The sequence below is a fragment of the Anabas testudineus genome, chromosome 18 (assembly GCF_900324465.2).
Source record: "Anabas testudineus chromosome 18, fAnaTes1.2, whole genome shotgun sequence".
Classification (NCBI taxonomy): domain Eukaryota; kingdom Metazoa; phylum Chordata; class Actinopteri; order Anabantiformes; family Anabantidae; genus Anabas; species Anabas testudineus.
In genome coordinates this window covers 2,614,730-2,639,864 of record NC_046627.1, presented here as the reverse complement: position 1 = coordinate 2,639,864, position 25,135 = coordinate 2,614,730, and the positions used below count along the sequence as shown (strand labels likewise).

The window sequence follows — 25,135 nt, the reverse complement described above, 5'->3', positions numbered from 1 at the left end:
AATGGATTCTGTTGTGTTCTTCACTCATCACCTACCTGACACCTGCTGACTCACTGCTGCTTCTCATCTGCAGGAAACGCAGCTGGACAAAAGCTCCGTGGAACAGCTGTCGGTTCAGTTCTTGTGCTGCTTCTTGCTGCTGGTTTTTGTTTTTGGATCCTAAAAATGTGTAAAACTAGAAATGAGGGTGAGACAGGCCAACAGGGAGAGGGTGAGACAGGCCAGCAGGGAGAGGGTGAGACAGTCCAACAGGCAGAGGGTGAGACAGGCCAACAGGGAGAGGGTGAGACAGTCCAACAGGCAGAGGGTGAGACAGTCCAACAGGCAGAGGGTGAGACAGTCCAACAGGCAGAGGGTGAGACAGGCCAACAGGGAGAGGGTGAGACAGTCCAACAGGCAGAGGGTGAGACAGTCCAACAGGCAGAGGGTGAGACAGGCCAACAGGCAGAGGGTGAGACAGGCCAAGAGGCAGAGGGTGAGACAGTCCAACAGGCAGAGGGTGAGACAGGCCAAGAGGCAGAGGGTAAGACAGAAGAAGAGACAGAGTCTGATCCTCTGATAAATAAAAATGATCCCTAACAGCTGAGGAAGGATCCTGAGGACGTCCCAACAGGTGTTTCACAATCTTTGATCCGAACTTCTGAACATGTGTTTCTTGTTGTTGTTAAAGAACCGACAGCTGAACGTACTGAATCAAACTACAGTGAATACGTTAGTGCACTGACATGTGTCACACTGTTTAACACACAGTCACGTTCCTGAGACTTGAAGAATTTGACAGGATGATGTAAAGGTTTCTTTTTTAGTAAATTAATGAAAAGCTTGAATTTACAAACTTCTGCACAGGTCAGTCATTCATCTGATTTCAAAGTAGCTGCGTTTTATCAAACTGAAAACCGAGAAAAGTTAACTTGTGAATTTCTCTTCCTGTGTCTTTCATGTATTTTTCACTCCTTCATTTTTGTAAAATGTTTTTATTGTGATATAAAAATCCAACCAAAATGTTTTTTACATGTTTAATTAGGTCAATGAAAGTAAAATAATGAAATATGAGCTTTGCTGCCTTCTGTCCTACATCTCTTTCTATGTACAGTGTTTATATGATGCTTTTATCCATGGATATAGATGTGGATTAGGGGCCACTATTAAAGTTTGTTGCTGTCACTTGCAGTGGTCTCCTGAGATTCATCCTTCTAAACAATTAGTGATGTGTCAAATAGATTTAACAACAAACAACAAGTAACTGGAAACTGAATGAAAAATAACCTTTGTTAGTGAAAAGAGTGCAGACAGATAAAAACCTTTAAATAGTAAGTCAGAGAAGATTCTCAATCATCCAGGTGGAGTTATCTTCTACCTTCAAAAAGTAGAAGAAACAAAGAGGGAACGTTTTGTTTTTTTGTAGTTTTATGGGACGTTCTTGAAGATGGAGGACGGAAGAATGATCAACAATCATTTTAAGGGAGGTGGGATCCACCCACGGTCACAGTTAGATGAGCTGCTATGAACCCCATAAAGGAGGACAAAGGACAAATGGACAGATCACCACTAAGAGACACGTCCATGTTGATACTGCTGTAGGAGGGGCTGTGGATGTAGAATGCACTGTTGTAGAGGGTGGAGATCTAAAGATGGGATGAGCAGTCGTATGGAGGTCGAATTGTGACGTGGGCAGAGCTCTGGTTGGAGCCATGCGTCCTGATTTGGACTGCACTGTTGTAGAGGGAGGGGCTCTAGAGGTAGGGAGGAATGATGTAGGTGGTGGGGTTCCTGATGTAAGCAGGTCTGCTGTAGATGGTACAGGTCCCAGTCTAGACTGCACTGCCCCTGATGTAAACAGGGCTGTTGTAGGCGACATGGATCCTGACGTGGACTGCACTGTTGTAGAGGGAGGGGCTCCTGAGGTAGGAAGGACTGATGTAGGTGGTGGGGTTCCTGATGTAAGCAGGTCTGCTGTAGATGATACAGGTCCCAGTCTAGACTGCACTGTCCCTGATGTAAACAGGGCTGTTGTAGGCGACATGGATCCTAAAGTGGACTGCACTGTTGTAGAGGGCGGGGCTCCTGTGGGAGGTGGGACCTCTGAGGCAGGTGCAGTTGAAGCAGAGAGCAGACTTCTAGAGGTGGTTGAAGCTACGTCTGAAGGTTTAGCTGTTAGGATAACACGAGGACAGGTGAATATTTGGACCTGGGGTCACTGTCAACCAGACATTTGACAACACTGAACCTGTGCTGCTCCATGAGCTGTCGGTGGACGACAGTTGTTTTTTAATCTATACTTTTTATTAATTTTGTCAAATGATCTCTGACTAAAATCAATAAAGGAAGAGACACCTTTTACTATTTTACTGAATAATGAGGAAAACTGATGATTTTCAGGAAAGTTTTACAGTTTGTCTTCATATTTTTATTTGTCAGAGGTTTTGGGAGAATCACATTTGAACATTGAAGTCTTACTGAAATTAATAATTTCTCATTTATCATTACTGTATCAAATTGTACCATTCTGCTGTGTCTTGTATTAATTTGTGTTTCATAGAGATCTTTGCAGCTACAACTACTGAATCAACTCAACAACTAAACTACAATGATTAACTTCCTTTTGTTTTTAGGACACCTGAGTATCCTGAACCTGTCCCCAGCTGCTGAATCATTTTATGTCCCACTCTCATTCAACTTCTCACAAATTTAAAAATATCTGAAATCCAAGTTTTCCTCCTGACCTGTGACAGAGATCCAGCTGGGTGGAGACTCTCCATGACTGCTGATGTGACACTTGTAGAGGCCTTCATCAGACTTGGTAACATGGTGGATGGTCATGTGACCTGTAGGCTCAGTCCTGATGAGGGAGCCATCTTTATAGAAATCAGCTGGGAGCTTGGAGGGAGGGCTCTTTGTTTGACAGTGCAGAGTGACATCATGTCCCTCCATCACAGGGAGGACAGGACTCTGCAGGATCACTGATCCACCTCAACACAGAGACAAACTACAGCATTTCATCCATTTCCACACAGACTCATCAACACTAACTCCACAGTCTGATCTTACCAGAGACAGTGATGTTGATGATGCTACTGGTTGATCCCTCTCTGGACTCACACCAGTAAGCTCCACTGTCCAGTGGATCCATGTAGCTGATTTTACACAAAGAACCAGCTTGTTCTCCCCAATCAGGTCCACATTCAGCTATGCTGTCTCTGGTTGTGTTTCTCCTCAGCTTCCATCCTGCAGAGCTGTCGTCCTCCTCACAGCTCAGAGAGACGAACTCTCCTTCAAACAGCTGAGAGCAGTTTGGTCTCATAGTCAGCTGAACTAGAGGGAACAGGTTGAATGTAAGAGGTAGAGTACTGTTCAATCTTATGTTTTCAATCATGCTTTTTCCCTTATTTATTTTATCATATACATTTTTTATCTTCTGTTGACCTTGATATCCATTGCCATGAATCACCACCTTCTTGTTATTGATGAATTTGCACAGCTCTGCAATCATGGGAGCTGTGGTTTAGTAGACTGCAGCAATCTTTCTAGATAATGGTGCCAAATGAGTCCTGGCATGTTGCAATACCTTAGAAGGTAAGTCAAGGGCTGTGTTATGTGAGTGTCATTCACTGTCCTCAACACTACTTTACTGACCTTGGTTTGTTGTGCAGCACAGTAGTGAGGTCAAAACCAAACAGGTCACAACTAGAAGAAAAAATAACTGAGGTCACTCTGAGTCATACACTCATTTACAACGTCTGCAAGTCCAGAGCATGTTGGATGGTCCAATGGATCCATGTAGCTGATTAAAGAGTAAAAACCTCAACTATCAGGAAACACTTTGTTATGGGAACAGAATAGTGGGAAGCATCTTTATGGAAAGATGTGGCCAGAGTTGTTGGTACCCTTCTGTAAAGAAAGAAAAACCCAAAAAGACTTCTTCTACTACTATGCCTATCTCCTCACAAGCAAACTGTTCCCGTCCAAACTGTTCGTCCTTCATGTGATTTAGATCAGGACTCATAAAAGGTCACTTCAGAATAGTTCAATGATTTGTCCTAATCCATCCTTGGGTGTTTTCAGCTGTGTTTTTGGTTATTATCCTGTTGGAGGATTATGAAATGACACAAAGACTAAGCTTTCTACTGGGCAGCATGTTTTGCTCCAGATTACCTTGACAGTCTTGAGACTTCATTGTACCCTGTACAGATTTAAGAAACCCTGTGCCAGATGGAGCAAAGCAGCCCCAGAGCATAACCGAGCCTCCGCCATGTTTCACAGTAGGTACACTGATGATGTGCTGATGAGACTCACCAAAAAGTTCCAGTTTTGTCTCATCTGTCATTCTCCCAGAAGCTTTGTGGTTTGTTAATATTTGTTAATATTTGTATTCTATTTTTTTTTTCCAATTTGCTTTTATCAGTGGAGTCCACCTCAGTTGTCTTCTATTCAGTCCACTTTGGCTTAAACAGTGACTGATGGTTTCATCAGTGACCTTTGTGGTTTTTCTTTCTTTAACCTTCCTGTCATGTTCGGGTCAAAATGACAAATGTCGAAATGAAAAACCGGCTGCCATCAGGAACATTTAGGACAGGTGGGTGGGCCGCCTACCACTTATGTACAATCCAGGCCCTGAGGTTGACAGTTGATGAGTCTCTGGTTCCTTTCAGAGGTCGCTGTGCCTTCAAGGTGCACAATCCAAGCAAACCAGGGAAATATGGAATAAGCTCTGGGCAGCATGAAACACCAGGAGCAGCCATGCCTGGAATATGCAGGTATACATGGGGAAACCCAGCAGTGGAAGGGCCGAAAAAAAACAGGGCAAGAGTGTTGTGCTGGACATGACAACCGGTCTTCAAGGGCATAATATCACATGTGACAACTTCTTCACATCATATGCTCTTGGTCAGGAGCTGCTGAAAGGAAAGCTCACGATGGTAGAGACAGTGAGGAAAAACAAGCCTGTACTTCCCCCTGTACTGGTATGGACCAGAAGAAGAGAGGGACTTTCATCAAAATGTACTTTCACTGACATAAACACTCCTGTGTCATATGTTCCCAAGAACAAGAAGAATAGAAATTTCATCCTGATGAGCATGTTTGTTGAGTTTGTTCTTTAGTTTTTCATTTATTTTTAACATTACATACATAACATTAATACATTTTCAGACAGAAAGATATCATGGTAGAAAGCACAACACACACAGGAGAAGTGTTTTGAGTGACTTAAGATTTATTTTCAGTAAATTCAGTTTCATAAATCCAACCTCAGTTACCAAACTGATTGATCCTGAACAACAGGATACCTTACAGGTAATTAAAATCCTGGGTAGAGCCCAAAATGACTGATGTTGTGTTGACAATACTCATAAATTACTCTCTGTAGAGTTTTACAGTTTGTTTTGTCTCTACTCATCAGAAACTGATTTATACCAGGAGATCTAGTCTTTATCATCCCTCTATTCTTTTCATATTGACTAAAGATCTTTTTACTAAAACTTACACAAAACAAACTGTACTTACTGATCCGCCACTGAAGAGACATTTGCCCCATTGTATCAACCGATGGACACAACAGACACTGATTTGTGGGAATGTGAACAGATACGGAAGAACATGAACTGATGTCTTAGTTTGACTGTGGATGTTTTTAACTGTACCAGAGAAATGGGAAATGAAAGTTTTTTTTCTGGACTGTCCTCGTGGTCGGGAATTGCACAGACCGAGGCATGTGCATGTTTTGATGGAAAGAGAAAAAGAGAAGTTCTTTCTTTCAAAATAATAACGACACCCTGCATCCAGTGGCTTTACCATCAAGGTTCACAGATTTGTACTGATTAACCAGACAAGACGGTGATCTGTCACCTACCTGGAGGTGAGAGGCAGCTTTTAGTACAGAAACCTCTGCAGTAACGTAGGTTTCAGTTCAGTAAACAGTTTAACTTAATAACTAAGTTATTAAGTTATTATTAACTAACCAGTGAACTAAACTGGTTTTGACTAGTTGACTTGTAAATGGTCACAGAACTATTTATTACATTTAAAGTCCATTAAATCTCATTTTCAGTGCAGCAGGTGAACTTCTATTTCTAAAATGAATAAACTTCAGTGTAACTATCATCTCACTAACGTAACAGTGAACTGGGATCAGAAGTGATACTCGGTGGTGACTGCTACGATGTCATCAAAGTCCTGGGTGGATGCTGATGTTGGTTCATTATCTGTCAGAGGAAATAATCAGAAACTTTTGATTCAGGTTATAGACGGTAAAAAAAATCAACACGACATAAATAAAATGATAAAAACAAATATCAAGAACTACTATGATTGACTGACTGATTGTGTTGAGTATTTGTTAATTCAGTGACTGATTCAGAGTGTTACCTGTGGGTCTGTGTCGATATAAAGACACCATGTGGAGAGTGGAGATGAAGTACAGACAGAACACCACCAGGTGGAGGACCAGTCTGAACACAAGCTCTGGAGGAATGGAGGTAGGAGGTGGGGTGGCAGATGTGGCTGGAGGTGTGGTGTTATTTTCTGCAGAGAGAATCCAGCTGTTCAGGTAAATGTGTGGCTGTTGATCCCTCTCTGGACTCACACCAGTAAACTCCACTGTCCGATGGGAGGATGTAGCTACTGTTGCAAGAAGAACCATTTCATTCTCTCCAACCATCTCCACACTGAGTCATCTGTCGTTTGGTTGTGTTCCTCCTCAGTGTCCATCCAGCAGAGCTGTCGTCCTCCTCACAGCTCAGAGACACAGACTCATATTCAAACAGCTGAGAGCTGCTGGGACTCACAGTCAGACGAACTGTTGATGATTTTAGTGCATTTGAGAAATCAACAATACAAACTAACAACAAATTTATATGTCTGTTGTCACAAGTCAGTGAAAGATGAAGATTCTTGTTGTACTGACTTTAGCTAAGTGTCGTACTTCTGTGTAGTACTCTTTAGGTAAGACGTCCTCACACTTATTCTACCTGCCTTTGTACCTTGTACATCATAAATACATAAATCTCATTTCATTTTAGCTACTTTTAGTTTTTAATTTAGTCAGTTTACACTGAATCTCAACACCACTTCTCTAAACTCAGCTATAGATATAGAAATTATACAGATTGTACTTACAGAGCAGACACTGCAGAGCTGCTTGATCCATTGTATGACTTTACAGCACAGTTACTGATAATTAGATAATAAGATAGTAAATGTACTTACATCATCCAACAAACATAAAGGAATTGACCATAAATACTTTGGCATGTGACGTGGCAGCCGGGAATCAAACCACAAATCCTATGATTGGCAGATAACTGCTCTACCTATTGATCCACAGCCATCCCCTGTTCTTTTCTCTCTCCTCTTTCCACTTATCCCAACCGGTCGAGGCAGATGGCCGCCCACCCTGAGCCTGGCTCTACTGGAGGTTTCTTTCTCTAAAAGGAGTTTCTCCTCTCCACTGTTGCCTAAAGCTTACTCAAATGGGTTTGTTGGGGTCTTAAACCTTAAACACTGTAAAGTGCCTTGAGATGACTTCTGTTGTAATTTGTTGCTATTCAAATAAAAATAAATTGAATTGAACTGATGATAGATAAATGGTGTGATGGGATCAGGTTTCCATGCTCCACAGTAACTGACCAGATGTGTGGTTTAGAAAAATTATTTGACAGCCTTTGTTGGATTGATCAACAATCTCAAACTACAGATAGATTAATTCCTAAAAATTACACATTGTGTCTTTAAAACTTTAAAACTAGTTCTAGTGAACGACAACAAGTCTCTTTGTGGTATTAAAATACTGTATTAAAAAGTGTCACTAACATCATTTTGTCCCGTTTTCATAATGTATTTACAAAGCAGTGATTCCAGAGTCAGACAGGTTCATAGAAAGAATCACAGTTCATTTTTTTTAACAGCAGATGTCAGCAGAGAGAATCTGAGCAGAAAAAAGAACCACACAGTGTTTAGTTTATGATCTACATCAAAGATATAATGGAGCACAGGATGTAATATTTTTATAAAAATTAATGCAGCCAGACTGGACAAGATTAATACTAATGTTTAAAAAAAAATACAAAATAAAAAAATCCCCACATGACTCAAAATACAAATTTACAGTACAAGACAAAGGACTGACAGGACCACAGGTACAGTTAACAACTGGAAGAAGGAGTTCTTATGATGAATCATTCAAAGACAGAGAAACATCACTGCTGTGTCTCTAACATTCAAATACATCATGCCCATGTTTGATGTCTCCATCCTCAGTGTTTGCTGGAACTGTGGATTAGACCTGAACAACGTCCAAAAGCAAAGCAGCTCCAAGTCATGATGCTCCCTCCACCGTACGTTACTGTTGGGAAGATGATAAAATATTTTCTATTAGAATATTCCTAAGATTGAATGTGATCATATTTGGATAAGATGAACTTGTGATGCATTATATGAATAGAAAGACACAGACTACACAGTGTTTAACTAATTCTGGTTTTTATTTGAGTCCAATTTCAGATTGTCAGAGTTCATTTCAAACTGGTGATCTCACTGAGTAATGTGTCTTTATTCATATTGAAGGTGCTGATCATAATACATAATAAATAATAATGTGTCTCTTTTGACAGGAACACATCGGACAGATTTTATTTTCATTGACATCATAATAAAAATTAAAGGTCAAAGACCAGGTTTTCTGTAATGTTATATTTACACCATGTGTGTAGAAGAAGACAGTGAAAACCAAATCCAGCCGACAACAGCTGTATGACTGTGGATCAATAGGTAGAGCAGTTGTCTGCCAATCATAGGATTGGTGGTTCGATACCCGGCTGCTATGTCACATGCCAAAGTGTCCTTGGGCAAGATACTGACCCCCAAGTTGCCCCCCGGTGAGTCAGGTCAGCTGCATAGCAGCTCTGCCATCGGTGTGTGTGTGTGTGTGAATGGGTGAATGAGATGCAGTGCAAAGTGCCAACTTGAGTACCAGGTAGGTAGAAAAGTGCTATAAAAGTGCAGAACATTTACCATTTACTGTCTGGTTATTTCTACATGTTGAAAAGATCATTAAAGAAAAAAGATGCAGGACACTCACTGATTCAGGAGCCATCAGATGAATCAGCAGGAGCTGGGTTTGGACTCTGTCGTGTTCTCTTCAGTTTTATAAAGAACATAAAACCAAGAACAAGAACAAGAACAGTAACTGAGAGACCGACAGCCAGTCCAACGTGTCCTCTGCTGTTTCCGTCCTTGTGTCCTCCATCCTTGTCTCCTCCATCCTTGTTGTTTCCTGCAGATGAGAAGCAGCAGTGAGTCAGCAGGTGTCAGGTAGGTGATGAGTGAAGAACACAACAGAATCCATTTCCTCTTCAAACTCCTGTCAGACATTATCTACTGCACTTTGATCCCATCACTCATACCAGCTGTTTTCTACAAAGTCTCATCAACACCAACATCTGATCTGTGATGTTTCACTCTCACATCAACAACCAGGAAGCAGCTTCAACTCTGATCCACACACACACACACACACACACACACACACACACACACACACACACACACACACACACACACACACTCACACACACACACACACACACACACACTAACTCACCTGGTTCAACTGTCAGGTTGATGGTGTTGTTGAACTCAGAGCCTGTTCTGTATCCAACATAACACTCATATGTTCCAGTATCATTGATGTTGACGTTCTTCAGAATCACAGAAACGTCTCCGTCCTTCATCTCTGGATCTTTCAGCTCCACTCGACCTCGATAAGATGGATCCTGGTAGTTTTCATAAACACGGTTATCTCTGAAGAAGAAGATATAACCCTCTGAATTCAGGTCCATTCTGATCCATTTTAACACTGTGACGGCAGAAACTCTGAGGCTGTGACACTGAAGGACGACGTCATCTCTAGGTTTTGCTTTCATCTCTCTATCTAGAGAAAAATGAAAAGGCAAAAGTCAATAATATGACCCTTTTTCTGACAAACGTTGTGTCCCAAACATGAACAAGTGACTGACTGGAACATATCAGACATTTAAGATCATTTGGTCAAAGTTCACACTGAGCTGTTGTAAAAGTCTCTGATTTAAAACTGCAGTGACACATAAAGCCTGACACAGCAAAACCATTTCACTGATTCATTTATCTTTATTATTTAGCACATTATTAAATCTCCCATGCATACATCACATTCTGGAGAACACATACTGCCTCAGTACATAAGCTGAACGTAGGATCAACCTGCAGAGGCCAGAGGTCACGACCCTCAACATCCCAAATCCATCACCAGAGCAGGTGAATGGAGAAAATCTTCCAATGACCAAGCAGTTCACATTTGGGCAGTAATGTCAGTGTGAGTGATCAGTGATATAAAGAGTCGTCTTTACAAGAACATGAATGTATTCAGAATGTTGAATAGTGTTTGGAGGTCCCAGCAGAACATCACAAAGACCACTGGGTTATTATTAATGGAGGTAACTGACTGTGGTCCACACTCTGACAGTACTGCAGCTTAACTCTGAACATTAGAGTTCAGGGAACAACTGAACATCTACTAACAGTTCTGATCTCCCTCTTCAACATATACTTTATACTTTATACTGTAAAAATGTGTTTTATTTGTATTTTAACATCAACTGTAGTAATGAGGAAGTTGAGCTGCACTGAACAGAGACAGGGTGAGTTCAGTTATTGATCAGGTTTATTGGTTACAGTTTTATTTCTCCAGTGTTTTAAATCCGTAAATTGAAACTTGTAAGTGGTTTCTCTTGTTTGCCCACAGTTCAGCAAACTTATTCAGTTTTTATTGAATGGCAAACCCGACTTCCTCTCACACAACCTACCTTCAGCAGCAGCGTGATACAGCAAACATGTGATCAGACAAAGGAAGAAAATCCACTGTGAAGACGTCATCTTTACCTTTTCTGATACTGTTACTGTTAATTTTACTGATATTATTTTGAATAAATTTCTTGCCTCATATAAATCTAAAAGTTTTCCTGCTTAAGATTCTTCTTCCGTGTTAAACGTCTCCACATGCGCACTAGTATTTCTGCGCACTAGTATTTCTGCGCACTAGTATTTCTGTGCACTAGTATTTCTGCGCACTAGTATTTCTGCGCACTAGTGTTTCTGCGCAGGTCCTCGTTTACTCACTCTTCCTGCTCCATAAACTACGATGATACAAATATAAAGTTTTGTTGTATCTTTATTAACAGATATTTAAGTAGTTATTTAGTCTCTTGTTTTGTGGTGTATTTCAATCTTTTTTTCTTTTTTGTTGTATTTGAAGAAAGATCAGCTGTAATAAGTCGGCCTGTTGGTCTTAAAAGACCTGATGCTGCAACTTAACACTTTGTGAAGAGTTTTCCAAAAACTACTTTATTTATATTAATTAAATTTTACACTTTCTTACTTTTTTACTGTGTGGATATGAAATTTTAAAAACTATCTTGGAGCACACAGGTGATTTAACTATCAAGCTCCTCTCCTGTGAACCAGCTCCCAGTTCAGGTTCTGGAGGCAGACACCCTCTCTACATTTAAGACTAGACTTTAAACTTTCCTTTTTTATAAATCTTATAGTTAGAGATGGATCAGTGACTCCAGACAGGTCTGCTTCAGGCCTGGCTGGAACTTTTCCACCACCTTCACCATTAAAGTGAATTAAATTTGATGTGGAAATTGGAAACACTGTTTTAACTTCACCTGCAAACTCTTAAACTCTCTACTAACAGAAACATACAGCTCCCACTTTAATGGAACATCTAAAGAGCATCAGTAAGAACATTAATTCTTACCTTAGACTTCATGATGAGGAGGATGGTTCCTTTAGCAAAGGAAAAAACAAAAGACTCATAATCTCCATGTTTCTAATGTAGGATATACAGACAGAAGAACATCTGTCACTGCTGCTGAAACATTTAACAGTGTCAGTAACAAATAAGAACAAGAAGTAAAACCAGACAGCATCACTTACAGGAACCACTGGTTATGTGGTTTATGTAAGTGTGTCATGTATTGAATGTGCAGTTAGTGACAGTCGTCTCTTTTTGTATTTTATAGATGCAGTCTAGCAAAATTCTTAAGTGAAAATCATTATGAACTATCTTCATCATCAGAGTTATCAGTTATCAGTTCAGGAGAGTTCAGTGTTCTGTTGTGATTTGTAGATTTCATTATAGTTTAATTAAATGTCTTTATATCAGAATTGGAAATGAGATAATTTGTGACACTGAACAGGACTGAACTGATAATTCTTCATCACATTAGAGAAACTGTTTTAAATTTTTTTTGTGATATTATCGATTTCTTTCATTTTTATTTCAGAAAAACTTGCAGAACCACATTCAGACGTCATGAGAAACAGGAAACAGGATGACTACAGAGCTCTTCATGTCTTAATCAGCTTCACCACAGAGAACAAAACAGTCTACACAGCACGACACTTCATGTTCAAGATGTCTCAAGTTCTGTCTCAGTCTGAATCCATCAACATGTAACATCAGAATGTATGAAATGGGAATTTTAATGCAGTTCAGTGTAAAATCACAGGATAACATTTGTACTTCACAGTAAATAACATCAAATCTTCATCTTTGCTGTTAAACAACAACTTTTCTAATCCTCATTATTATTATCCATCACTTCTGTAATGTCCTTATCTACAAAGATGTTCTCTCTTCTCAGTTTGAGGATCTTAAATCTAAAGACTGTGAATTACCAAAGTGACTTCAAAGAACTAGAGGCGACTGAGAAACTGCTGAATCACCTCAGTCTGAGAAACAAGAAAATAACTGTCTGTACCAGCAGGTGGCAGCAGTTTGTGTTCATCATCTAAAAGAAAGAGCAGATAAAGGATCACAGATATACAAACTGTTTTTATATCACTCTCTCACCACAGACAGTTCACAGTTACTGCTAAGAGAGAATTTGTCTGAGAAGAAGTTGTAATTGACTCAGTTTATATTCAGAATATGTAAAATAGATTAATGAAAATGGGTCAATATTTATAGTCCATGGTGGAATGACTATAAGATTAAGATAATTATAAGACACAAACTATCACTTCCCCCACCCCTTACAGAGGGTGGAGGAATTGCACAGATTGATGGTCACAGGTAGAAAGGATCTCCTGTGGCGCTCTGTGGATCATTTAATGTCTTTGGCTGAACGTGCTCCTTCATCCAGCCAACACACTGTGTAGTGGGCGGGAGGTTCGTCCAGGATTGAGAGGAGTTTGGACAGCATCCCCCTCTCAGCTACAACATGTAGAGGGTCCAGCTCCACCCCCAGAACAGAGCCAGCCCTCCTAATCAGTTTGTTCAGCCTGTTTGTGTCTGACACCGGAGGCAGACACCCTCTCTTCATTTAAGACTAGACTTAAAACTTTCCTTTTTTATAAAGCTTATAGTTAGAGATGGATCAGGTGAGTTCTGCTGCTATAGGTTAGTCTGCTGGGGGACCTCTACTGATACACTGAGCTCCTCTCCTCTCTCCTTTCTCCTCTCTCCATTCAAATGCTTCCAGAGACCAGTTGATCTGCCCAATGTTCTTGCTGCTTGTTGTTGTCTTATTGCCTGATGTTCTTCTCTCTCTTCTCTTTCCACTCACCCCAACCGGTCGAGGCTGATGGCCGCCCATTATGAGCCTAGTTCTTCCGGAGGTTTCCAGAAGTTAAGCGTTAAACTCTGTCAAGTGCCTCGAGATGACTTCTGTTGATTTGGCGCTATACAAAAAAATTGAATTGAACTGATGATAGATAAATGGTTTGATGGGATCAGTTTAGTTTTTCAACAGCAGAGAGAATCTGAGCAGAAAACAGAACCACACAGTGTTTAGTTTATGATCTACATCAAACATATTCTGCATCACAAGATGTAACTTTTTATAAAAATTAAAGCAGCCAGAATGGACATTATTAATACTAATGTTTAAAAAATAAATCAAATAAAAAATCCCCACATGACTCTTGTAAAACTGCAAATAAAAATTATTACTTACATTAAGAAAATCTCTCACAAAGGACGTGGAGGTCAACAGGGTCAGTTAACAACTGGAAGAATTGTAAGAATTTTAAGTATTGTTTTTTCAAATGATGAATCATTTCTGCCACGTGTGTAGAACGAGACAGTGAAAACCAAATCCAGCAGACAACAGCTGTGTTACTGTTGTTTACTGTCTGGTTATTTCTACAATACTGTGCAAAAGTCTTAGGCACCACTTGATGAACAATGACCAGTATTTCTTTCTCTTTTTCTTTTTTCTTTTACATTAAAACACAAAAACTGGTTTCTTGGCTTTTGTCTTTCTATAAAAAACATTTCTGGTCCAGCTTCTTCAGGCTGCAGAAGGACCAACTCAGCATTCACATGAAGCTACCAGATGCTGAACCATCATCAGATCTTCCACTTCTGTTTCTGTCCTTGATCTTTCCAGATTCCTTTACAGAGGTTCCACTTATTATTTGTCACTTTAGCCACTTAATGTTAAAACAAACATGTTTATTCTGATATATATATATATTTTTTTATCACTGTGAACATATTTCCTATGAACACTAGCTGTATTCTAATCAACTGACTACAATATAAACAGGTTTATAGTTATAATAGTACTGCCAAACCAAAGAAAAAATTAATGATGCCTAAGACTCTTGCACAGTACTGTACATGTTGAAAAGGTAATTCACTGATTCAGGAGCCATCCGATGAATCAGCAGGAGCTGCATTTGTACTCTGTCGTGTTCTCTTCAGTTTTATAAAGAACATTAAACCAACAACAAGCAACAGCAACTAAGAGCCCGACAGCCAGTCCAATGTGTCCTCTGCTGTTTCTGTCCTCGTCTCCTCCACTCTTTCCTCCATTCTCGTCTCCTCCCTCCTTGTCGGTACCTGCAGATGAGAGTCAGCAGTGAGTCAGCAGGTGTCAGGTAGGTGATGAGTGAAGAACACAACAGAATCCATTTCCTCTTCAAACTCCTGTCAGACATTATCTACTGCACTTTGATCCCATCACTCATACCAGCTGTTTTCTACAAAGTCTCATCAACACCAACATCTGATCTGTGATGTTTCACTCTCACATCAACAACCAGGAAGCAGCTTCAACTCTGATCCACACACACACACACACACACACACACACACACACACACACTCACACACACACTCACTAACTCACCTGGTTCAACTGTCAGGTTGATGGTGTTGATGGGGTCAGTTTCTAAAATGGATCTCTTCCTGTGGTTTGTTGAAGCAGTCTGTGTGTACACTTTATGAATATCTGTCAGTGAGTAAAAACCTCATCCATCCTATTTATATAACTCCACCTGTTGATGTCTTTACCAAAGCCATCAGGAAACACTTAGGAACAGAAGAGGTGAAGCACTTTAATGCACAGAGGTAAAGAGGGGTACCAAAAATTTTATCCAGCTGTGTACATACTGACACCACAGACAGAAAGATATTATTGTAGAAAGCACAACACACATAAAAGAAGTGTTTTATTAAAGACTACTTTGAGACATTCTTCAGATCTAAAGAATGTTGACTAAAAATTTGGTGGTGAAAAATGTTTTTTGTGCTAATTTAAGAGCAGTTAAAGCAGACCAGTGAAGTTTGACCGGGAACACTAAAGTAAGGGGCAGGAGACAAACACGACCGGAGGGTTTAGTGACCAGTTGAACCAGGCTTACCTCAGGCTTAAGATTTATTTTCAGTAAATTCAGTTTCATAAATCCAGCCTCAGTTACCAAACTGATCCTGACTCAACAACAGGATACCTTACAGGTAATTAAAATCCTGGGTAGAGCCCAAAAATGACTGATGTTGTGTTGACAATAGTAATAAATTACTCTCTGTAGAGTTTTACAGTTTGTTTTGTCCCTAATCAGAAACTGATTTATACCAGGAGATCTACAGTCTCTATCATCCCTGATCTTGTCTCTATTCTTTTCATATTGACTAAAGATCTTATTACTAAAACTTACACAGAACAAACTGTACTTACTGATCTGATACTGAAGATGGACACAAACATGTGAACAGACACATAAAGTGACGTCTTACTGTTACTGTAGATGTTTTTAACTTTAACAGGAAAATAAGAAATGAAAGTTAATCGTTCTGGATTTTCTCTACGATAAGGAAACTCCCAGACGAGGCATGTGTTTTATTAAAGCGAAAAGGAAAAGAGAAGTGTCTGAGTGAAACATGTTTTAATATTAAGTTAAATATAATATAATATATCAATATAAAGATCAGAGACCTTGTGGTTCAACATTTCTACAACCTCTTTAATCCACATTTGATGTATTAACAGGCTACATTCAGCTTTGTGCCTGTGAATCACCAAAAAGTCCAAGTGTTACATTTCCCCATCAAAATAATAATGACACCCTGCATCCAGTGGCTTTACCATCAAGGTTCACAGATTTGTACTGATTAACCAGACAAGACGGTGATCTGTCACCTACCTGGAGGTGAGAGGCAGCTTTTAGTACAGAAAACTCTGCAGTAACGTAGGTTTCAATTCAGTAAATACTGACAATACCATCAGGACCAAGCAGCTGAACCTGGGACTAGTGGACAGTGTCTCTATGTCCTGAGCCACACTTGGAAGATATGATATGATTTGAAGCTAAATATGAACCTGGAACTACAGCAGCATTACATGGACAGATAAACTTTAAAAGGTAAAGTAGTAATATCAGCATGTCAAGTATAAAAGGTAAAGTGCAATATTTAATAGTAACAAGACACAATAAAACAACACGGACGACATAAGTAGGGAGTAGTAACACTAAAGAGACACGTGTGAAGGTTTCAATAATTATTAACAGTATGAACAATGAACCCCAAAATGACATTTAACCAGAAAAATGAAAGAACATACTCAACAAATACTCCAGGTCTAAGATGTATGTAGACAAATAAAGACACAAAGCAAAGGACTCCAGCAGGAGACGGGACCATGAGGTTAGTGTGGTAGATGGAAATTGTCATACAGGTAATAGATGATGAAGCCTAAAACAATATTGTTAAAATTTAAATAAGTTGGCATTAAGAGAATATTGTAGAGGATACAGAGTTTATTCATGGAGTTGATCCTTTAAAATAATAGAAACATGTTAAGATTAGAAACAGTGTAAATGCTCCATACAGAAACCCAGTTTGTTGTGTAGAGAACAGTAGTATAGTCTGTGATAAAACAGGGAATTCTCTGAATGTGTTCAGTAAAGTTCACCTGTAATGAATTAGTTGTGTCTGTTAATGTCCAGTAGGAGAGTTCTCACCGCGGTAGCTTCATTCTTCATAAAGATGTCATAGACTGAAGTCTGTGGGAGACATCTTTAGTGATTTTCTCCATTTTCAGGTATTTAAAACCTTCCTAAGTTTTGAATGTGTGACCAGTAAGACAGTAAATGCTGATTTAAGTTTGTTTTATAATGTTAGTAACTGTTCTAATAACTGTGTTCACAACATAGTCTGTTTATGTAGTGAAGGAATTAGCATTAAGCTAGCAAGTGTGGTACGATGTATGTTCAGTGTAACAACAAGTGAAGACGAGCTGTGTTGATTAATGTCAGTGGAAAACGTTTTGGATAACCCATAAAGAACATCTGCAAATATAGAAAGTATAAGAGATGGAGTCTGTGGCATATTTGGATTTATTGTAAGTTAGTACAAATGTAAATCAGAGTGTGCAGAGATGTTAGCGCCCAGGTTATAGTCAGTGTCAACATGCATGGTTAGCTCTACATGTGGTTTGAATAGTGAAATTCAAAATGTCATGTGTGTTTATAAAAACATGTTAATGTTACTGTTACTGTTTGTATTCTGACAAAATGTTGTTTATAAGTAATTTAGCAGCTACGTCTGTCAGGATTGAGGGAAACTCAACAGGATAATGTAGACGTGAATTCACATGATATTCTGTGTATTTCTTTTTGGTTGCTACTGTAAAAAAAGGATCATGAGAGTTACTGGACTGATCATAAGAACAGAAGTTGAAGAACTAAGACAGATGTGTATTGAAGTAGAATTTAATGCCAGTAGACACATATCGTGGAACAGGCTTGCTTCTATGTTCATTATGTTTTATGAAATGATTCTGCAAAAAGACGCCATAAAGTGAAGTCCATGTGCGTCATCTTTGTTGATTTTCTCCCTTTTCAGGGTGGAACATTAGCAGGTGTTGCTGGCCTCTCCTGACTCTTAGTCTCTGGCTGAAAGTCTGCGTTGTGTTTTCTTTTTTTGAGAACAGGACAACTGCTGCCTTGCCGACTGGTTTATTTGAGGAAATCTGTATAAAAAAAAAAAAAAAAAAAACACAGTACAGCGACTCCATCAACCGGTCTCTCACATACACACCCTACAAAAAAGAAAAAAAACACAGAACCACCGCATGAAAGACCGACCACATGCTCCACAAACATATCATTTGTTAACTTTGAAATACAAGTTTAAAACTATCGTTTATCAACAACATGTTTTAACATATTTACAGGAGCATCCGCATAAGTTTGCCTTACCTCAGCGAGGCTTCAAGCCGATTGAGGAAAGTAGCGTGACTTAACCGGAAATTACATTTCTAAAAAGGTCAGAGGTCACAAAGAAAACAAATTCAAAAAATAAAAAATAAATAAAAATTCCCTCAAAATAAAAATCACATAAACCATGCACATAATACAAAAATATAACAGAACAAAAACAATGGATGGATAATTGGTGAAATATAAAACACCTTTTGATATTTCACATACACATGCTACACAGGCACCAATCAGTGATACAGTTTTTCTTCCCATGACATAATGCTAAACAGTTAGGTTAACGTAATATCTGGAGTAAACTAAACTGGTTTTGACTAGTTGACTTGTAAATGGTCTCAGAACTATTTATTACATTTAAAGTCCATTAAGTCTCATTTTCAGTGCAGCAGGTGAACTTCTAATTCTAAAATGAATAAACTTCAGTGTAACCATCATCTCACTAACGTAACAGTGAACTGGGATCAGAAGTGATACTCGGTGGTGACTGCTACGATGTCATCAAAGTCCTGGGTGGATGCTGATGTTGGTTCATTATCTGTCAGGAAATAATCAGAAACTTTAGATTCAGGTTATAGACAGTAAAAAAAAAACAACACGACATAAATAAAATGATAAAAACAAATATTAAGAACTACTGTGATTGGCTGACTGATTGTGTTGAGTATTTGTTAATTCAGTGACTGATTCAGAGTGTTACCTGTGGGTCTGTGTCGATATAAAGACACCATGAGAAGAGTGGAGATGAAGTACGGACAGAACACCACCAGGTGGAGGACCAGTCTGAACACAAGCTCTGGAGGAATGGAGGTGGGAGGTTGGGCGGCAGATGTGGCTGGAGGTGTCGTATCAATTTCTGTAGAGAGAATCCAGCTGTTCAGGTGAATGTGTGGATGTAATAAATGTTGAAATCCAAGTTTTCCTCCTGACCTGTGACAGAGATCCAGCTGGGTGGAGACTCTCCATGACTGCTGATGTGACACTTGTAGAGGCCTTCATCAGACTTGGTAACATGGTGGATGGTCATGTGACCTGTAGGCTCAGTCCTGATGAGGGAGCCATCTTTATAGAAATCAGCTGGGAGCTTGGAGGGAGGGCTCTTTGTTTGACAGTGCAGAGTGACATCATGTCCCTCCATCACAGGGAGGACAGGACTCTGCAGGATCACTGATCCACCTCAACACAGAGACAAACTACAGCATTTCATCCATTTCCACACAGACTCATCAACACTAACTCCACAGTCTGATCTTACCAGAGACAGTGATGTTGATGATGATACTGGTTGATCCCTCTCTGGACTCACACCAGTAAACTCCCCTGTCCATCAGGTCAATGTAACTGATTTTACAGGAAGAACCAGCTGGTTGTTCACCCCAAGCAGCTCCACACTCAGCTCTATTGTCTTTGGTTGTGTTCCTCCTCAGTGTCCATCCAGCAGAGCTGTCGTCCTCCTCACAGCTCAGAGAGACGAACTCTCCTTCAAACAGCTGAGATCTGCTGGGACTCACGGTCAGACGAGCTGAAACGATGTAAGATTTAGAAAACACAACATAATTTCCGGAAAAAGTCTGCTAATATTTACTAATTTTCATAACATCTGTGAAGAATCTGAAGCACATTTCCTATGTCACATGTCAACAGGTTCTATATTTTACAGGGTTCTACTACAGATCTCCTCAGTTAATTTGTTGACTTAGTCAACAGCACAGATCTTGTCAAACTCAGTTCAACAATCATTTATCGATTCTTTTCCAATACAGACATTTACTAAGATTCTAAATATTGAACTGTGTGAACAATCAGTCATCACATCCTCCTTACTGACATATCTCCCAGTCTTTCTCAGACACAACCACTGAGTTATAGGCTAAGACTGTTACAGACAGAACGAGACAAACGAGTACAAACCAAAATTATTTATTAACTAAACACCCAGTCCAAAATAGGGAACATGGGGAACCAAACAAGACAAGAAAAACACTAAACAAGCACGATAATAAATGGAGCAAAGTAACACCAAAAACGCTGCAGTGACGCAGGCAAAAATACAAATTAATAAACCAACGTAAACATAGAAAGTACCAACTAATAAAACAATGCACAAAAATATAAAGTAAAACTCACTAATAAGAAATACAAAGAAACAAACATAAATCACTGCCTATGGTGGCAAGACACTAACGGACCAAACAAACCAAACAATACAAAGTAACAACGGAAGTCAACGTGCTAAAAACTAACATAATAACTAGACGTACAAAGTAACAAGGAGCCTCAGGTGTACGGCCTCGACGCAGCAAACCAGACAGGACCATCACCAACTGGTGAGCCAGCTGGAGAACAGGTGATTGAAGAGCTGGCTGAGGGCTCCCAGGCGGACAGCCTTAGGGCAACAAACTAGGCTGAAGAACCCCAGAGAGAGACTGCCTTGCTGCGACGAACAAAGGGCCTGCTGAAGAGTGGAGGCCAGAATGGGACGGCTGGTCTCAGGGGCCTCCCAAGGGGATAGGAGCAGGGTGGGGGCATCTTCGTTGTCATCCTACCACAGATCCTGGAGTGACAAACAAACCTGACAAACAGACCTCGGCGTCGGACCGCCTGATGACTGGACAGGAGCCACTGCGACAGTGACTGCAGGGGCAGAAGCGAGAGAGCTGATCCTGGAGCCAGAGGAACCTTCGGCCTCCGAAGTGGATGTCAGCGCTTGCTGGGAAACCCCATCTATAAGGCTAGGTGGGTTCCCTCATACAGCGAGTATTGGGCTTCACTAAGTACTGGAGGCTGGCTGACTGAACAGCCGCTCCGCAGGTCCAGATCCGGAGGTGACTGGGCTTTGAGCTTTGCATAAATAGAGCGAGCCTCCTCCGGGCTCAGAGCAATGGGTGCTAAAGAGTCAGGTGAAGTGAGTGCAGTGCCTTAAAAGTCCAGGTAAATCCTCATCTGAACTATCAGCACCATGAACAAAACGGGAGCAGGGGAGAAATAAAGAGCGACCAGTGGCGGAATGTGGAATTCCACGGTTGCTATATTTGGCTGCCTAAGGCAGGAAGACGTTAACGGACCAAACAAACCCAACAAAACAAAGTAACAACTGAAGTCAATGAGCTAAAAATGGACAAAAACTAACATAAAAACTGGAAGTAACAACAGAAAGGCACTGCAACGGTAGGCAACAATACAAACTCACAGACGAAACCAAGGTCCAACTAACAGAGGTGCTGTAAAACAAATGGGGAGTCCAGAGTTATCAAAAACAACGAACAAACAAACCAGACGTGGATGTGTAGAGGGGTGTAAGCTTGTGGAAAGAAAATCAGTGAACAAACGAACAGGTGTCCGTCCAATGAAATCCATGTATGATGTAACAACCCAGCAACAAACAAAAGAGTGAGGGGAGCCTGTAAAGCAAAGGGACACACAGGTGAAATGAATCAGTCCATAATGAGTCCAGGAGAGTGGAGGAAAGGAAAGTCCATGTGTGGACAAACAGGAAGTGGCAGGAGAACAGAGTGCGAGCAGGTGACAAACAAAAAGAAAACCAACAGAACGGGGACCAAAGGGAGAAACTGTAACAATGACACAAGTTTACTGACCTTGGTTTATTCTGCAGCACAGCAGTGACATTACAGCTAAAGAGAAACAAGAGGCTCATTGAGTTTAGAGCAGTCACAGAGTTACATTCAATTACAGTAGAACAGTTATACAGTGATATGTTCAATTTAAATTAAGTCATGAAACATATAACAATACATGATTCATTTAAAGGAAACCCAATTTATTACGTGTTACATTTGAAAATCACAGGACATGAACTCAGGTTAAATATTTGATGCAATGGTTTCACTTGAAAATCTGTCTGATGAGAATGTGAATCACTTAAAGTTTAGCACAACCGCTCTGTGGTTCCAACAGTCACATCCCAGTAAGGAGGGACTGGGTCTGAATCCTCTGGGTACTAATATTTCCCCCATGTCTAAAATCTCTGAGTTGTCTTTAATTACATTTTCATCAGTGGGACTAAACATTATCTAGAATTTAGTGACTGAGTGAAGCTGTTTGCTTTTCTAGCTCAGATCAGTTTCATGCGTTTCTCTTCCTGTATTGTCGACACATCTGTCAGTCACAGCAGCTACGTTTGACTTTCTCTAGACTTGAAGCTGTTCACTTTCCACTCTAGTATCTAATCTTCATTTCCCAACATGCTACATATGCTGAACATGTAATTATTGAATCAGAACATGTTGTACTTACAGAGTAGATACTGAACAGATGTTTGTCCCATCATACACTTGGTGGTCTGAGATCAATGTGCTGTGAAGTATTCAGTCAGTCCGAGGTGTTAAAATGAGGTGTTTCCTGTGTTTTCTCTGTTATAGTTTAGAGGAAAGTTGTTGCAGACTGTGATAAAAGTAGCTCTGTGAGCATTTAGCTGTGAAATTCATTCATTTCCTTGAACTTTACACAGACTGATTGTTAATCAGCTTATGGTTTAAGAAACAAGCAGGCACAGTTATGTTGGAATATATGGACAGTATAACTACGACTAAACTAAACGAGAGGTATGAGACACAGATAAATCTGAATCTTCTTAGCGTTTCACTGATTAAAGAATAAAACCTCTTTAAACACACACACACACACACACACACACACACACAGTCGCCTACATGAAACCACAACAAGACACAACTTTCCATCCATTAACTTGTTAAACCCACAGAACCACACAACAACATTTCTCTGAAGAAGAAACTGATCAGCAACAGGAGCAGCTTCTAAAAGAATGAATTAAACATGACCTACAACAAACGGCATTAAACATCAGTAGAAGACACTGATTACTTTAAATCAACATGTTCAACTGATAATATATTGAAACCTGTGACTGGATGTAAATAGTGAAACTCAGAGAACTTAGTGACTTAAACAGTAAATATTTCTGTTAGCACCACTGAAGAACGTAGTTATGTTGGTCAAGACGATGTCATTTCCTCGTAGACATTCAGTAGTGAGCAACAGTTTTTTTTTTTCTTTTCTAACACCTTTACTGATTATTTATTGAAAACAGTGAGTTGGTTGATCACAAGTTAATTTTTTATTCTGTTAAAACACATTTTACAACAGTGCACAAAAAGTAGCAATAAGAAACTTGATGATCTCACTAATTCACAGTTTTGAAGCAGTTACTGCTAAAAATAAATTTAAACAATATTTAAATTTAGTGATGATTTATATAAGATTTTATTGAAGAAGAAGAAGAAGAACACATTAATCACATAGAATCAGTTCAGAAGTGATGCTCTGTGGTGACATCATCATAGTCATCATCCAATCCCTGCTCAGCCTGAGGGGGTGAGGTCATCACCATGGAAACAGACAGGTGATTTTCTACAGTCAGAAAATGTTAAAAAGAAAAAGTAGAAAATTTATCAAGAGACACTGAGATTGATTGATTGATTGATTGATTGATTGATTGATTGATTGATTGGTTGGTTGATTGATTGATTGATTAGTGTTTGTGAGGTCAGTGACTGATTCAGAGTGTTACCTGTGGGTCTGTGTCGATATAAAGACACCATGAGGAGGGTGGAGATGAAGTATGGACAGAACACCACCAGGTGGAGGACCAGTATGAACACAAGCTGGAGGGAGGTGGAGGCAGGAGGTAAGGATGAAGTAGGGATCAGTTCTGAAGCAGAGGATGTGGTGGTGTAAGTGGTTGTGGTTGTAGTTGTAGTTTTCCCTGTAGAGAGAATCCACCTGTTCAGGTGAATGTGTGGATGAAATAAATGTTGAACTCAGAGTTTTCCTCCTGACCTGTGACGGAGATCCAGCTGGGTGGAGACTCTCCATGGCTGCTGATGTGACACTTGTAGAGGCCTTCATCAGACTTGGTAACATGGTGGATGGTCATGTGACCTGTAGGCTCAGTCCTGATGAGGGAGCCATCTTTATAGAAATCAGCTGGGAGCTTGGAGGGAGGGCTCTTTGTTTGACAGTGCAGAGTGACATCATGTCCCTCCATCACAGGGAGGACAGGACTCTGCAGGATCACTGATCCACCTCAACACAGAGACAAACTACAGCATTTCATCCATTTCCACACAGACTCATCAACACTAACTCCACAGTCTGATCTTACCAGAGACAGTGATGTTGATGATGCTACTGGTTGATCCCTCTCTGGACTCACACCAGTAAACTCCACTGTCCGATGGATAAACATTAGTGATGTTACAGAAAGAACCAGCAGGTTTTCCCCACCCATCTCCACACTGAGTCATCTGTTGTTTGGTTGTGTTCCTCCTCAGTGTCCATCCAGCAGAGCTGTCGTCCTCCTCACAGCTCAGAGACACAGACTCATATTTAAACAGCTGAGATCTTCTGGGACTCACAGTCAGAAGAACTGAAGATTTAGACAACACAACATAATTTCGGGAAAAGTCTGCTGGGGGGGGTGACCCCAGGATACATGCTTTTTGGCCATACTTTGGTCTGTAATTGCACATACAGCACAGTAGATGGCAGTGGCGCTCTCTGTGTCACAAGTTTACTGACCTTGGTTTATTCTGCAGCACAGCAGTGACAT

The 25,135-nt window shown here is 40.1% G+C and overlaps 3 protein-coding genes across 5 annotated transcripts in view; 1 reads left to right on the top strand and 2 right to left on the bottom strand.

The window, feature by feature from the left end:
- The window catches only part of LOC113168363 (coxsackievirus and adenovirus receptor homolog), a 6,771-nt gene extending 5,601 nt beyond the window's left edge, over positions 1-1,170 (top strand). The window contains exon 6 of the mRNA XM_026369381.1: positions 74-1,170. Within this exon, the coding sequence (XP_026225166.1) occupies positions 74-579 (506 nt within the window). The 3' untranslated portion in view covers positions 580-1,170. The remainder of the gene's footprint in view (positions 1-73) is intronic.
- On the bottom strand, positions 1,066-22,269 carry LOC113155710 (uncharacterized protein PB18E9.04c-like). 3 transcript variants are annotated; one of them, XM_033326667.1, is made up of 9 exons: positions 22,140-22,269; positions 6,364-6,793; positions 5,503-6,200; positions 3,634-3,684; positions 3,049-3,312; positions 2,724-2,969; positions 2,065-2,151; positions 1,737-1,749; positions 1,066-1,628 (listed from the first exon to the last, which is right to left on the bottom strand). In XM_033326667.1, exons 3-9 carry the CDS (start codon positions 5,531-5,533, stop codon positions 1,502-1,504), a joined length of 819 nt encoding a protein of 272 aa, XP_033182558.1. In that variant the 5' UTR covers positions 5,534-6,200; positions 6,364-6,793; positions 22,140-22,269; the 3' UTR covers positions 1,066-1,501. The 3 variants fall into 3 exon arrangements, with proteins under 3 accessions (XP_033182558.1, XP_033182557.1, XP_033182556.1); XM_033326666.1 differs by having other exon boundaries at positions 1,066-1,749; XM_033326665.1 differs by having other exon boundaries at positions 1,066-2,151.
- Positions 19,008-25,135, bottom strand: LOC117153111 (Fc receptor-like protein 5). The gene is made up of 5 exons (XM_033326741.1): positions 25,105-25,135; positions 24,689-24,952; positions 24,383-24,609; positions 20,869-21,085; positions 19,008-19,081 (listed from the first exon to the last, which is right to left on the bottom strand). The coding sequence occupies exons 1-5, from the start codon at positions 25,133-25,135 to the stop codon at positions 19,008-19,010; spliced, it is 813 nt and encodes a 270-aa protein (XP_033182632.1).

Bases quoted from the DNA above. Each gene is read 5' to 3' on its own strand.
- LOC117153111 (XM_033326741.1), bottom strand. From the start codon at position 25,135: ATGTCACTGCTGTGCTGCAGAATAAACCAAG. The intron at 21,086-24,382 runs AGCTGGATCTCC...GATCTGTGGTAG, and splicing joins GCCATGGAGAGTCTCCACCC to GATGACAACGAAGATGCCCC. The intron at 19,082-20,868 runs GTTGGTGATGGT...ATTTCCTGACAG, and splicing joins GTTCTCCAGCTGGCTCACCA to ATAATGAACCAACATCAGCA.
- LOC113155710 (XM_033326665.1), bottom strand. From the start codon at position 5,533: ATGGGGCAAATGTCTCTTCAGTGGCGGATCA. The intron at 3,313-3,633 runs GTCAGTAAAGTA...TGTTCCCTCTAG, and splicing joins GTGCTGCACAACAAACCAAG to TTCAGCTGACTATGAGACCA. The intron at 2,970-3,048 runs GTAAGATCAGAC...CTCTGTGTTGAG, and splicing joins CATCAACATCACTGTCTCTG to GTGGATCAGTGATCCTGCAG.